Source organism: Ambystoma mexicanum, chromosome 10 (assembly GCF_040938575.1).
Source record: "Ambystoma mexicanum isolate Mex_15411 chromosome 10, UKY_AmexF1_1, whole genome shotgun sequence".
Lineage (NCBI taxonomy): Eukaryota > Metazoa > Chordata > Amphibia > Caudata > Ambystomatidae > Ambystoma > Ambystoma mexicanum.
Genome location: NC_090932.1, coordinates 793,485,131 through 793,498,924, shown reverse-complemented (window position 1 = coordinate 793,498,924; position 13,794 = coordinate 793,485,131). Strand labels below are relative to the sequence as shown.

Here is a 13,794-nt window from a genome sequence, read left to right as displayed (position 1 = left end):
AGAATGGAGTAGCAGGGTCAGCACAGCTGCAAGGCTTCACTGGTGCTTTTGCGGTCCTGGAAGGTGCTGCTGATGTCTCTGCTGGTTTTCTTCGGATTCCTTGTTCCAGTGGTCGACTGTCTGTAGTCCCAAAATCCTCGCCTTTTATGGGGGATCCCATTCATTCACAGTCATGCCGCTGTCAATCACCTGGGGGTGGCTGTCCCCCAGGACAGCCAGCAGCCCAGTTAGAACTGGCTTCAGCCAGACATTCCTACAGACGAAGGACAGAGAAATGTTGGGCTCCACCCTCACTTCCTGCCTTCCCAGACACACTGGAGACTGGGCAGGCTTCAGGGCTGAAGCCCGCCAAAGGCAAAATACACAAATGACCCATTATTCTAAAGGATAGAGTAAAAGTCTAGAAGGAACTGAAACGAAAAATGGTGAAAAACTGTCACCCATGGGTACTGTACTGCAGCTGAGAAATCAGCCTGCTAGTAACCTGCACAAAAGGAAGTAAAAAGTAACCACTGCCACCAGCCATTTAAGTCAGTCAATGTAACAAAATGGTACATGAGAAGTGAGGTGAGGAGTTACTAGGTAACCACCCAGCACACCACATGCGCTGGTGTGTGCTGGACCCACAAAAGGAAAAGAAAAGGCAAGTAAGATAAATGTTATCCTACTATTCTTGGGAACTGTTCTCACACGAAAATGTTTTAAACACTTAGAGGAGTCAAATGGACTCCTCAGTGATGCTGTGTGTCACCAAGCAAAAAGCAGATGCCTCTGTAGTTTACCAGACTCCATAAAACAGCAAGACTACACATTCCCAGTCAGAACAAATGTATGGGTGAGTGGCAAAAGGTTGCCCTCACTCAGGAGGTTAAAATGAAAAAGAATTCAGAGTCCAGCAAAAGTGCTGGGGGTCTCTAAGGTTGAAGGGAATTAAGACAGACCTGAAAATTCTCCCTAACACACGCCTAGAAGGAGTAAAGAACCAGGCGGTTTCAAATGTCTCTGATTGTACCCCACAAGTAAAGTGTCTGTGAAAGAAACAGATCTGAAAGGAGTGCTACATCCTGACAAACTGAACTTTGTGTTGGAAACTGAAAGGGTCCAGAGCTTGGGGAAATGAACCCTGAGAGGCCCAACAAAGATGGAGACATGTTGTTTTGTAGTATTGAAAGAACTGAAGCTTTGGGAAGGGAACCCTGAGAAATTTCAAAAGGAACTGTTCTATTTCTTTTTTGTAGTGTTTGGAACTTGAACAAATTAAATCTTGGGGGAGGGAACCCCAAGGAACTAAAGACGCTGAAAGTATTTGACAATATTGCAAGGGCTCTCTGGAAAAGGTTACGAACAGCCCTTTATGGTTGAACCCATTTTTGTAACATTGCCTGAACTACACCTGGTGAGAAGACCACCTGAAACCAACCGTGGTTTCCGATTTGGTTGAACCACTGTTTTCTTCCTTTTTAAAGACTATCCATCACATTTTTGTATAGTGATAGGTTTAGACACAGACATTTATTGTGGACTATCAGACATCAACACCCTTTAGAAATATCAGTTAATGGAACCATCCCTTTAGAGTTAGGGCCGGTTAGGCAAGACACCAACACAGAAACTAACATCTTTGAGTCTGTGTCTCTCTTGATTCCATGCCTGTCTCACAATACTTGTCTTAGTGTAATCCTTGATTACTTAACCTTGTGAAATCTTTACCAGGCTCACCGCTGCCTGAGACTTAGCCTGGACCACTCTCCATGCTGCCTTTATTGGTGTGGCTACAACTCCCTGTTCACTTACTAGGTCAGCCTCCTACACATCTGTCCAGCAGGCCAGAGGATAGAAATTCAGGATAAAACTAGTAGATTTTGCATAACCTGTACCTTGATTTCACATTTAAATTGGCTTTTCTGAACCCCTCACCAGTTTAAAGGAGAGCAGGCTACCATGACAATGGATTAACAATATTTGTGCATTCAAAGATTTGTTAATTAATCCACAGATTTATTTGCTCTATGGTATTTTACCGCAAACATGACTAGTCAAAATGTACTTTGGATGGAAATACTGAAATGTAACCATCATGCGACTCATACTTCATTGAAGTTTTGTGATGAAATTAAACTTGGATTTAATAGAAACAAATTTGGTGCAAGAGAAATTTTCCAAATAATTGGCAAACAAATGCAGCATTCAAAGCATCCTTGGTAAATTGGCAGTTATACTGAAAATAAATCTATACTGAATTATTTGAAGAGATGTACACTTACCTGACCAGCACAAACAAAAAGGCTAAAAATTACAGTTCCCAACCTACAAGGAAAAAAAGTTCATGTCAGACTAAAAAGTTTACTTTTTGACTTCAAGATGTAGCTGTATGACAAAAGCATAAGACCTGTATAAACGGGTTTCTTCAGAAAGGACAGATTAATTAGTACGTTTTCACTGCCACATCAAAACATTTACCATGAAACTTGTTTTCAGTTTGACTCAGGCACATCTACGTGATTGCAAGGGCTACAGAATGAAATACTAAGTGAAGACATCCTGTTTGTTTGAAACCAGCAGGGTCATCCATTCACTCATATATCTCATGTGTGCCATATAAAGCAGGGATAAGTGCTTCTGATGTGATTATACAAAGAAAATGGAACAACAAAATGTGAATTGCAGAACAAGGGGAAAAACACAAGTTTTAATAGGAGGGTAGTATTTAATGCTTTCGGAATTCCTAACAAATGTAGGTAATTTTCTGTGCTCTGCACCATAGTAGATTAAACCAATGTTAGGCTACAGTTAAGAAAGATTTTTCTTTTTGCAACTTTCCTCCCATTTTTTGTCAATGGAGCACCCAGCTATTTGAATTGTGTTGAATCCTAACCTAATTTGGATCCAATCAAAGCTTTTGTAGCTTCACTTACCCTGCAAAACGAATTTATTTTGGTAGCACTGGTCAGCCGATAAGATTACCAGCACAGGGGGACTGTGCCCACTTTCATGATTTCCTGTTTGATTTGTATGTAGCACACACCACCATATAGTGGATGCTGCAGGGCACTGTATCATTTGGTCTTGTGTTTTCAGTAACATTTTTTGATGCGCTTAGGACCTAGGGCAAGCTGGAAGTGACCTTTTCTACTTATTTTTCCATAGCACAAACATTCACCATCTTTTTCAACTACATAAGGCCATTTCGAGCACCATATACTCAAAATGGTCTTGCATGTAGTTTAAGTTCAGTCAGTTGCCCATCATGCTTCTTAGCAGTTTTCCCGACCAGAAAACACCATGTTGGTTAAGACACATATCAGCATGTGGCTTGGACTGCTGGGCCTTTGTGCGGATGAACTGGTCAGGGCTGGGTTTGGGACTGCCACGTTCAAATACACAGCTCTGACAAAGTGCCTTTTGCTGGGCAATGGTGGGGTTTGTGGCGGTCCATGATTGGACAGCCCTTATCCCTTTCAATGGTGCAGATCCTGACCATTGGAGGGCCTGGGAAAACCTCAACCCTTATTTGGGATACAAAGGGGAGCCATGCAGACATTTCTCAGGTCAACCAGTGGAGCCAAGAATTCAAACAAGAGGAGCCCATGCTAAAGACCTGGAAGACTGATGCCAAGGACAACCAGTATTGCTAAAGACATCTGCCGGTGACAGCCATCTGCTTTTGCCAAGACAACAGAAGACCCTTGTTAGGTAGAATTTCCTTCTCGAGTGCAATCCTTCCCACTCTGCGAGTCCCGCAGCATTTTTGTTGGATTTTTGGACCATTTATCCTGAGTGAGTGGGAACCTTTTTCCACCCTCACTCATTCTTTTACTCTGTACTAGGCATACCTTTTTCTCTCTGTTGGATACGTTTTAATTGAGTTATGCTTTCCTCCAAGCATCTACCTTTTACTATTGCAGCACGCAACACTTTCTGTGCAGTGTTGCTGGAAGCCCCTTGAGCTTTCCTTTTTATTTTAACCTGGGTTAACTACAGTTACCAAGGTACATTTTTGTCCCTCCCATATTTATTTTGTGAGCTCACCACACCCCACCTTATGTGGAGTACTGAGGAGAAGCATTGTCTCCCTTTTCTCACAATTCCAGTAACTTTTACTTACTGTTAAAAGTTCATCTGACAGGCTGGTGGCAGTGTACCTTTTTGCACAACATTTTGTGGACTTCTACTGCAGGCTTTCTTAGCAGCTGCAGTAGTGACACAGACGCATTAAGAGACAGAGGGGTCAACATTTGCCTAAAATTATGGGGGTAGTTTTCTATGCCCTGTTCATGATGAAATGTTCTTACATGAGCCCTCTTCTACCTTCCTGGGTGGCAGAGCTCTTGATAGGTCTTTTGTCTTTGGAGGGCTTCACTTGGAAAGCCCACCAAGGCTCTCTGGGTGCCTGAAAGGGCAGGAAGTGGGGGAGGTAACTGTCACTCCCCATGTCTTTGTCCTGCAATGTGCCTGCATCGATCCAGTTTGAACTGGGAGGCTGGCTGGCTGGCCCCCTGGACAGATGCCCCCCGAGATTTGCATGAAAGGTTGTTATGGTGATTAGTGGGCTCAGCCAGTTTTCTTGCATAAAAGGGGAGGGGTCCTGGAGCTGTACCTCAGAGCCGACCACTGGTCTGAAGATCCGAAGAGGAATTCATAGAAGGACGTCCCAGCAACTTCCAAGCGGCAGGTAGGGGATGTTTCCTAAAGTCCTACTGGTAGTAAGACTTTAGTGCGCTATCCCAGTGGTTTGTAGATCTCCAACTCTTAGTATTAGTCTGTACTAACTCAGTACTGTGGTGGAGTGGCAAATCAGCCAGGTTTATCTTAAGAGAAAGATGTGAGCTGTAGTTAAGCACACTGAACCTTAGCTAGACGTGCACATTTAAGAAACTCTTACAATGGGGGCGTGGCTTGGAGCGCCATTGATGTGGTCGCTCCTCTGAGGCCGCCCGTGGGATGCCCGCCGCCGCCGTCAATTCCCGGCGGTTCTAAGCGGGTTACCGTGTCGCCAATGCCATCTAAGGTGACCGGAACCGACATGGCACAACCTGGCCAAACATAACCTTCGACCGAGGAGGCGTTCTACCAGAATTTAGCGGCCGAACTTCTCCCCAGTCGCCAGCCGAAGAAACCAAGATGGCCGCCAAGCCGGAACCCAGCAACACACTCCGCACCTGATGGTAGCGGGGCCTTAGAGCGCCGGGGAGTTGGAGGAGGGGAGCGGACTCCAGCACAGAGCCATCCGATTCATACCAAGGCTGCCTGGAATGCACACGAGTGCATCCTCGGCTGCTGGGGCCTGAGTGCCCGACGCACACTCCGAGGGCCTTCCCCCTCCCCCACTACGTGGAACGAGTCGGGACCTCCTCTCAGCGACAGCCGACATCATTACAGAACCGCACACGGGAGGTTCAAAGAGGGATCTGGGACCCCCATCAGCAAAGGACCACCGATGGAGACTTGAGGAGGGGCGGGGAAGCAGCGAGATAACCGCTTTCATCCAGAGAGGCCTTGAGCCTGTGGGCATCATCGCAGCGACATACCCTCCCACTCACGCAACAGTCGGCCATCCTGCACCGTTCCTGACTCACTTAGACCCCCCCCACCCCACACCAACGCTTCCTGGGGCACCCCTGCCCACTCGCCCAGATCTGGACCAGAGAGGGAGTTGAGAGCGATACACACCCCGAGTGCAGCCTCCCACTGCTCTGGGGCCCGCTGCTACTCTTTCAATCAAGACCGCCCAATACGAGCAGCATGTCTAGGCAAACAAAGGTGAGCAAGGGCACAGATATCTCCGCCATGTTTACTGCACCGGAGAAACCCAAGAAACAAGACCCTCCTAAACTGACCCCACAGAAGCCACAAGAGGACAGGGGCGCCCTCGCCACCAAAGGAGACCGGATAGCCTTCATGGCGGATATTAAATCGGAGTTCCGCGCCTGCCTCTCGGAACTCACCGCTAAAGTTGAACAGATGGACCAAAGGGTCACAGAGATCGAACAGAGGCTCGGAGAAATCGAGGACCATTCTCAGGACCACACTACCATGCTGGGGGAAATGCAAAGATTCCCTGCATCACAAATGCAAGATCCTGGAGTTGAAACATGAAGACCTTGAAAATAGGGCACATTGCAACAACCTCCGCATTCGGGGCGTCCCAATCTCTGTCCCCGACAGCAAGTTAGCGGACAACGTGGGACACTTCGAGGCCCTACTCCCGGATCTGGACAAATCTCAGCTCCTGCTGGACCGGACCCACAGACTGCGCCCGCGCCGAGGAACAGATTCGGACCCCCCCAGATGTTATTACCAGGGTCCACTTCTTCACAACCAAAGAGGCGATATCAGCGATCCGTCGCCAAGGGGAAGAGATCACTTTTCAGAGCACTCCACTTCAAATATACCAGGACCTCTGACCACTTACTCTTCAGAAAAGAAGAGCACTCCGACCTCTGGCAGTGTTCCTTCAGGAGCAACAGATCGGTTACAGGTGGCCGTTTCCGACAGCTCTCCAGTTTACATATAAAGGCAAACTACGCCGAATCAACCACCTGGAGGACGCAGAGAGAATTTTACATCCAGCCTCGCCCCGAAATCCTTCCACGCCAAACCCGGAGAGGACCGAGGACTCTGGACCGCCTCCCTCCCCAAAGCCCAAACGCACGTCATGGTCGTCAACCCAGCGGAGCAACAGAAAGATGAACGAGGACGCTTCCACGGTCCCAGGTTCTGTCAGCAACTTAGCCTGGACGCAAGTGCCCTTACCTAAATTAAGACCCGCCACCTTTGTCTCGAACTAAGGAACCTTGAAGGCGGTGGCGGCGGCCATACCTATGGTTCATACCCACTCCAAGGATACTTTCCAACCTTTCTTCCTTGGAAACCCACAGTACACAATACGTGAGGGGACAGTTGGCCCTGTTGGCCGAGGGTACGCCCGTACTTACAATGTCGGTCTACCCTCATGTTAAAGTTGCGGCCCCCCGTTGGGGCTCCGCGTTAAAACCTCAAGTGCAGGATGATATTTCGGGATTCCCCAACAGACATGGCAGCTGAATCACCGGCCCACGACCCCCCCCCCAACCCAAGGAAAGGAGAGTGAGACTCCAGCGGACCTCCAAATGCTTCGGGTCCTCTCCCTGAATGTTAATGGTCTGAACTCCCCTAACAAGCGAAAGGCAATTCTACTGAAACTCCGGGACGAAGACGCAGCGATAGCCATGCTCCAAGAGACTCACTTGCTGCCGGTGGACGTGACCCGGCTTCGCTCCCGGTTATTCCCGCTCCAATTCTTTGCCTCTGGCACAAACAAAAAAGGAGGTACGGCGATCCTCTTCAGGAAAGACTTGAACCCACAGATTCTGGAAACGAAAATCTGCCCAGGCGGCCGATTTACAGCGGCCAAATGCCTCCTAATGGGAGATCTATATACTCTTGTCTCGGTGTATGCCCCTAACACTGGACAATCACACTTCTATGACTCCTTGGGCACATCTCTTGCTAGCTTTGTGGAGGGCCAAACAATAGTCGGTGGGGACTTCAATGGGGTTCCCGACCCCACCAAAGACCGGTCACACCCCCCCGACTCCAAGCGACTTCACCCAAGCACTTAGCCTCCTCCGACTCTTGAGGTCCCTGGAGATAATAGACTCATGGCGGGTGTTCCACCCTGACGAAAAAGACTTCTCTTTTTAATCATTCGTCCATCGCACCTTTTCAAGGATCGACCTGTTCCTGATCTCCCCGCAAACTTTCCCTTCAGTCAAATAAGTCTCCATCGGCACAAGAGCGATATCCGACCACGCCCCAGTGCTCTTGGAACTCCGGGTTCAGAATCTCAACCTCAAGAACCCACGTAAATGGACGTTGTACGACCCGATCCTTAACGATATGGCTACCAGAGACAAGATCGCAACAGGAATAAGAAATTTCTTTAACGAAAATCCAGCCTCGGACACCTCGTTAGCGAACAACTGGGATGCCATGAAGGCAGTAATCGGGGGCTCCCTAATTGCCCAAGGTGCGGCCTACCACCGAGACAGGCGTCAGACCCGGATGGCTCTAGAGAACGAACTAAGAGAGGCCGAGGCACTCCACAAGGAGAAAGGCTGGTCCCCCAAAACGCAACGAATCATTCGTACAGCAAGGAAAAAACTGGAAGCCCACTATGCGGAACAAACTGCACAACTAATGGCGAAGGCCAAACAGTCATACTACGCGAAGGGTAACAAGGCGAACAAGTTCCTGGTGGCCAAGCTAGCCAAGCGGAGACGCGTCAACACGATCACTGGTCTGCGTGATCCCAACGGGGTCACACTATACTCAGAGCCCGAAAAGCAACGACTCGCAATAGATTATTTGGCCCAAATCATGAAGGCAACCCCACGAAACTTATCACAACAGAAGGAATACCTGCAGCAGGCAGCAATGCCCGTCTCTCCGACACAGCGAGAGATGAACTGGAGGAGCTCATTACAGGGGAGGAAGTTGAGGAAGCCATCAAATCACTTAAAACACGGGCCCCCGGCCCAGACGGCTTTTCAACCAGGTTTTACAAACTATTCAGAGCACAACTGACCCCCCCACATGGTTACCCTATTCAATTCCTTCAGGGAAACGGGAGCAGTGACCCCATCGATGCAGGAATCAACCACCATCCTCCTGCCCAAACCTGGAAAAGATCCAAGAAGCTTAACGTCCTACAGACCGATCGCACTTTTAAACATCGATGCAAACATATACTCAAAAATTCTAGCAACCCGCTTAAATCGCATCTTGCCGAAGATCATTCACCCCGACCAGGCAGGTTTCATCCTACACCGGACAGCAGGTGACAACATCCGGAGAACCCTGAACCTGGTGGACCTTGCCTCCCGGAACTCCCAAAAACTAGTCTTAGTGGCTCTCGACGCAGCTAAGGCATTTGATAGGGTGGATTGGACATTCATGAGACACACCCTAGGGGCCTCCGGCTTCGGGTCAACTTTCCAAACGATGGTTCAAGCCAACTATAATAGCCCTAAAACTAGCCTGACAATCAACGGACACAGCTCGGCTCCAATTCCCCTATCATGCGGAACCCGGCAAAGCTGTCCACTGTCACCCTTGCTTTTCGCACTCACCATGGAGCCCTTTGCACAAAAGATCAGGCGAAACGACCAAATCAAGGGCATACAAAGTGGCCCCACGCATCACAAAATCGCCCTATACGCGGACGACATTCTGCTCACGATCTCGGAGGCCCACTCATCTCTAAAACACGCCATACGAGAAATCGCCAGCTACGGGGAGGCCTCAGGCCTCACTATAAACTTCGATAAATCATACGCCCTGGGCATTGGCCTCACCCCAGCAGAACGGGAACCACTGACTAAGATGTGCCCGATAACATGGGAAAAAAGAGCCATCCCCTACCTAGGGGGTCCACATCCCGGATGACCCAAGAGACACATACAAAGCCAATTTCCCCCGACTCTTTAAAGAATTGGAAGGCGACTTGAAACGCTGGGAGACCCAAGAAAACTCATTGCTCGGGCACATCACTGCATGCAAGATGAACCTCCTTCCGAGGTTCCTATACGCCTGTGCCTCCCTACCAGTAGCGATCCCCACACCAACTCTTCGAGGGATCCAGAGAAAAATGCTGAACTTTATCTGGAAAGGTAAGAAAGCGAGAATCCCTCTCAGAACTATGCTGGGGAGTTCCAAATTGGGAGGATTGGGGGTCCCAGACTTGAAGGCCTACAGAGTGGCAGCTCAATTGGCACAGGTTCAGGCATGGCAAAATACGACAAACCGCCCTAGATGGGTAGAGTTGGAACAATCACAAGTGCCCCTACCCTTATGATTTCTACCACACATCCCGCCCCCCCCTCAGGACTCAATGGGGAGATCTCCTGCTATCAACCAAACACACCCTTAGCTCCTGGGACTGGGCGCTAAAACGAAAGGGAGTGCCAAGAGGACTGAGCCCACGCTCCCCGGTCTTCCATAATCCAACGTTCGCACCGGGAACGAATCCTCACAATTTTTGTAACTGGATTAAGGGCGGGCTGGAGACCATAGACCAGCTGTATATGGGGGGGGGGCCCTCACATTCGCCCAATGCAAGGAGAAATTCCAACTCCAGGAAAGGGACAGATTCACCTACATTCAATTACGCCACTGGTGCTCACACCCCCAAACTCTGCAAGCAGCGACATGCCCTCCTACTGCCCTAGAACTCACTCTGGGAGACCTTCCAACCCGTGGCAGAGTATCCACCCTATACAGGCGCCTACTAAGTGACTTCCTGACCACAAAGACCCGCTACATGGCCCAATGGGAGGCGGACCTGGGTCATCCGATAGAAGATCAAACCTGGGTGGACATATGGCCCAGAACACACACCTCGTCCACCTGCATTACCAATAGGGAATGTGCGTACAAGATCACGCTGCGGTGGTACTATCCGCCCCTCCGACTTCACCATATGAACCCCCAGGTGGATCATTCTTGTTGGAGGATGCAGCCATCCAGGCTCCTTCTTCCACATGTGGTGGGCTTGCCCAAAGGTCCAACAATTCTGGAAATCATGCCTGGGGTCCATCACACAAATTACGGGAACAACGATTCCCCTGGAACCGGAACCAGTTTTGCTGGGAGCTCCAATCCCCGAGATCTACCCGCGCTCCGGGACCAGATCGAAACTACTAACTCACTGCCTACTAGCAGGGAAAACGGTGGTGGACTGAGCTTGGAAAACCCCAGAAGGCCCTCACATAGCCCAATGGTGGACTAAACTTTGGGACATTCTGGTAGCGGAGAAGGTGACGGCAGCACAAGCAGGAACTCTGCATCGTTTCCAGAATGTTTGGGCCCCAGTGCTGGAATTCGACCAGCGCTTCCCCTCCCTGACCTATAAACCTATCAGGGCCCGCTGGATCCTGAAAAATCAAGAGATCCCCGAGGAAGATACATAGACGCTGAGGCGCAAACTGGACAGCCCAGGAGGGAAGATTACACCTACAATGCCTAAGGGAAAGAGGGACCAGAGGGAGGAGGGAGGGAGGAAACTCAGGGGGGGGATAAAGGACTGGGGATCAACATGCCTAAATAATCACTGCTTATAATGTTTGTAATTGTCATCCTGCCTTGATTTAAAATAAACAAAATTTAAAAAAAGAAGAAACTCTATTATAATTTGTATAAAATTATATATACACACCAGAATCACTTTAAATACTTATGTTTACACTAGAACCCTTCGGAATACTTGATAATAGACTTCAACTGACACTTCACTTTTGTGTTTGTTAGAAGTTGCATTTGTCGCAACGTTAGAAAGGGGAAAGACGATGTTCTCGTATCATTGTTTTTTTAAATGTATTTATAAGGTGCTGAAAACCCTTCAGAGTGCCATGACAGAACACAATTTACAACAAAGAATACCATAAAAGGAAAAAAAACACCCTCAACACAGTAGATACAACACACAAAAAAAACATCTTAATGCATCCCTTCTCAACAACAAGTATAAAGCCCTCGGGATAGTCCACTAAGAGTTTCAAGATTGATAAACCTCTGGGTATATACTTGCAGTTACTAAGGTAACTTGGTAGGTTACTAGCCCCACATCAAACCAAACACACAGTCCCTGTTTTCCTAGTTACACCGATCAATTTCCAACCTACATAGAATTTTCAGATCTATGCATCTAACCACTCAGTTCTTTGACGGAGCCAAGCCAAAACTTTTTGTTCCTTAGTGCATCTCTCGGTTCTTTCCCAACTGGTTTCTCAATGTTGGTGATGATGACATTTCCATCATCCCTGACAAAGTCTCATAAAGTCTTGTCCCTGAGCCCTGGCATTGAAGATTTCCTCACTCAAAAGTTTTTAAAGGTATGGATAAAGAATTGCTACCGTTCACAGGTCGATCCATGCCAACAGGTCCTAGCATGGTTATTATGCGCACCTGCGGTTTTTAACAGTTCATATGGTAAAACATTGTAACATTAGCTTGGTTCAAGGTTCTAGAGGGGGGTTTCTTCGCACAGTAAGTCTTTTGAGTCCAAAAATGCAACCCTCGCTAAAGACAGTTCGGCGAGGTCTCAAAGTCTTGACAAGCAGCAGAATATGAAGAGTTCCAGAGGATTTCTTCCAGTCTAGTGTTATAGAGGCAGCACGTTCTCAACTAACAAGGGAGACCTGTAAAAAGGACTTGATGAAGGGACAAGAAGCGGCTTGAGTCAGAGGTAAAAGGGGGTGACCCTGGACACCTCTAGGTGCGCTCCAACGCGCTGGAGCAATTTATTGGAATCGGGTAAGCAATACCAGTTTCCCCACAGTACCTTAGGCTTGATGAAAATGTTCGTGCTGGATGCTCTGCAATGTTGCAGCTTTGAACCCGCCCTCCGGATTCCTTGGTCTGATGACTAAAGGCAGGTCAATGGATGGGATCTCTCAGCAGCAGTCTCGAAGGAGGACCGGGGGCACAACTTTCAACAACTTCTTAGTTCACTCTGCGGTTTTAGCACCTTTTCTGCAGCATCAACAAAGGACACAGATCGGCAGGTCAATCTTCTTTGCTTCTTGCAGTCCGCACTCTTGTGAGAGGGTCTGGGCGAGTTGGGTCAGATCTTTGGAGTGTCACGACGGTTTCAGCAAAGATTTGGACAGATTCAGCCTTTCCACGCAAATGCACTCGAAATGGGCAGCAGGTCTCCTGGTATTGGGGTTCCACAGCTCTAGAACCACCTACGATCTCGGGAGATGGCTCAACTCAAAGTTAGTCTTGGGACTGGTTGTTCCTAACAGCCAGAGGGAAGGAGTCATCCTCTTCGGAGCTCCTCTTTCGCACAAAAAACAGAGTCAGGACAGCAGTGGTCGCTTCACTGTGTTGCAAAGTATCTGCAGGCGTCTCTGGTTGTCTTTTTCTTCTTTGGTTACTTCAGCTTCCAGTGGTCGACTTGATCGTCACCCCCGAAGCCTCACCTTTTATACAGTCCCAGCACACACTTGTCTGCAATCTCTCTCAGCATTTTACAGAGAGGGGTTTTGGCTGTCCAATCAGGACAGCCAGACCCCCTGTGGGAGCTAGTCCTATTCAGGCACTCTGGCAGACAAAGGACAGGGGGGTGGAAAACTCCTCCCCCCCAGTTCCTATCTGCCCAGACACTCTGGAGCCTAAGCAGTGATACCCAAGGGTTCCCACCAAAGGTAACACACACACACCGACCTCCCCCTCCCAGAATGGTAGAAGGGCTAACAAAAGGACAACCACGCTAGTAATGGCGAAAAAATAAAGGAGCCACCACGTTAGAACGTAGGTGACCCTATTGTGCCCAATAGAGACAATGACAACAGGCAGTGTTAAAAAATAGCACAATATTTGGTAGAACAAGTCCACTGCCAGAAGAAGGGAGGTCCCAAGTTGGTAATTGGGTGCCCCTTTTGTGCACTACTAAGGCTATGGACATAGTCTGCGGTATAAAAATTACACAATAGTTGGTAGAACACGTACACTGCCACCAGCCATAACTAGGAGATTGTCCATGTAACTAAAAAGCCACAGGAGTAGAGAGAAGGGGGATACTATGTATCCCTAGGTATCCTTTGGATACCACTTCATCATACCTTCCAACGAGACAGAAACTACAATACCAAACTCACAGGATAACCATAGATGTGTAACAAAGAACAGAAACGCAAAGACTAAGAGGTAATAAAACATTTTCTTTTCAAAATCACTAATCCAAAAACTATAAAAAAAACACCTCTCACACGGAAACCCAAACAACCACTTCTCCGCAAAGCAATCCGCACA

At 48.3% G+C, this 13,794-nt stretch overlaps 1 protein-coding gene across 2 annotated transcripts in view; it reads right to left on the bottom strand.

Annotated features, from left to right (window-relative positions):
* MFSD1 (major facilitator superfamily domain containing 1) overlaps positions 1-13,794 on the bottom strand; it is a 499,977-nt gene that overhangs the window by 335,620 nt on the left and 150,563 nt on the right. For both annotated transcript variants that reach the window (XM_069618453.1, XM_069618454.1), the window contains exon 4: positions 2,265-2,307. In XM_069618453.1, coding sequence (XP_069474554.1) covers positions 2,265-2,307 — 43 coding nt within the window. The remainder of the gene's footprint in view (positions 1-2,264; positions 2,308-13,794) is intronic.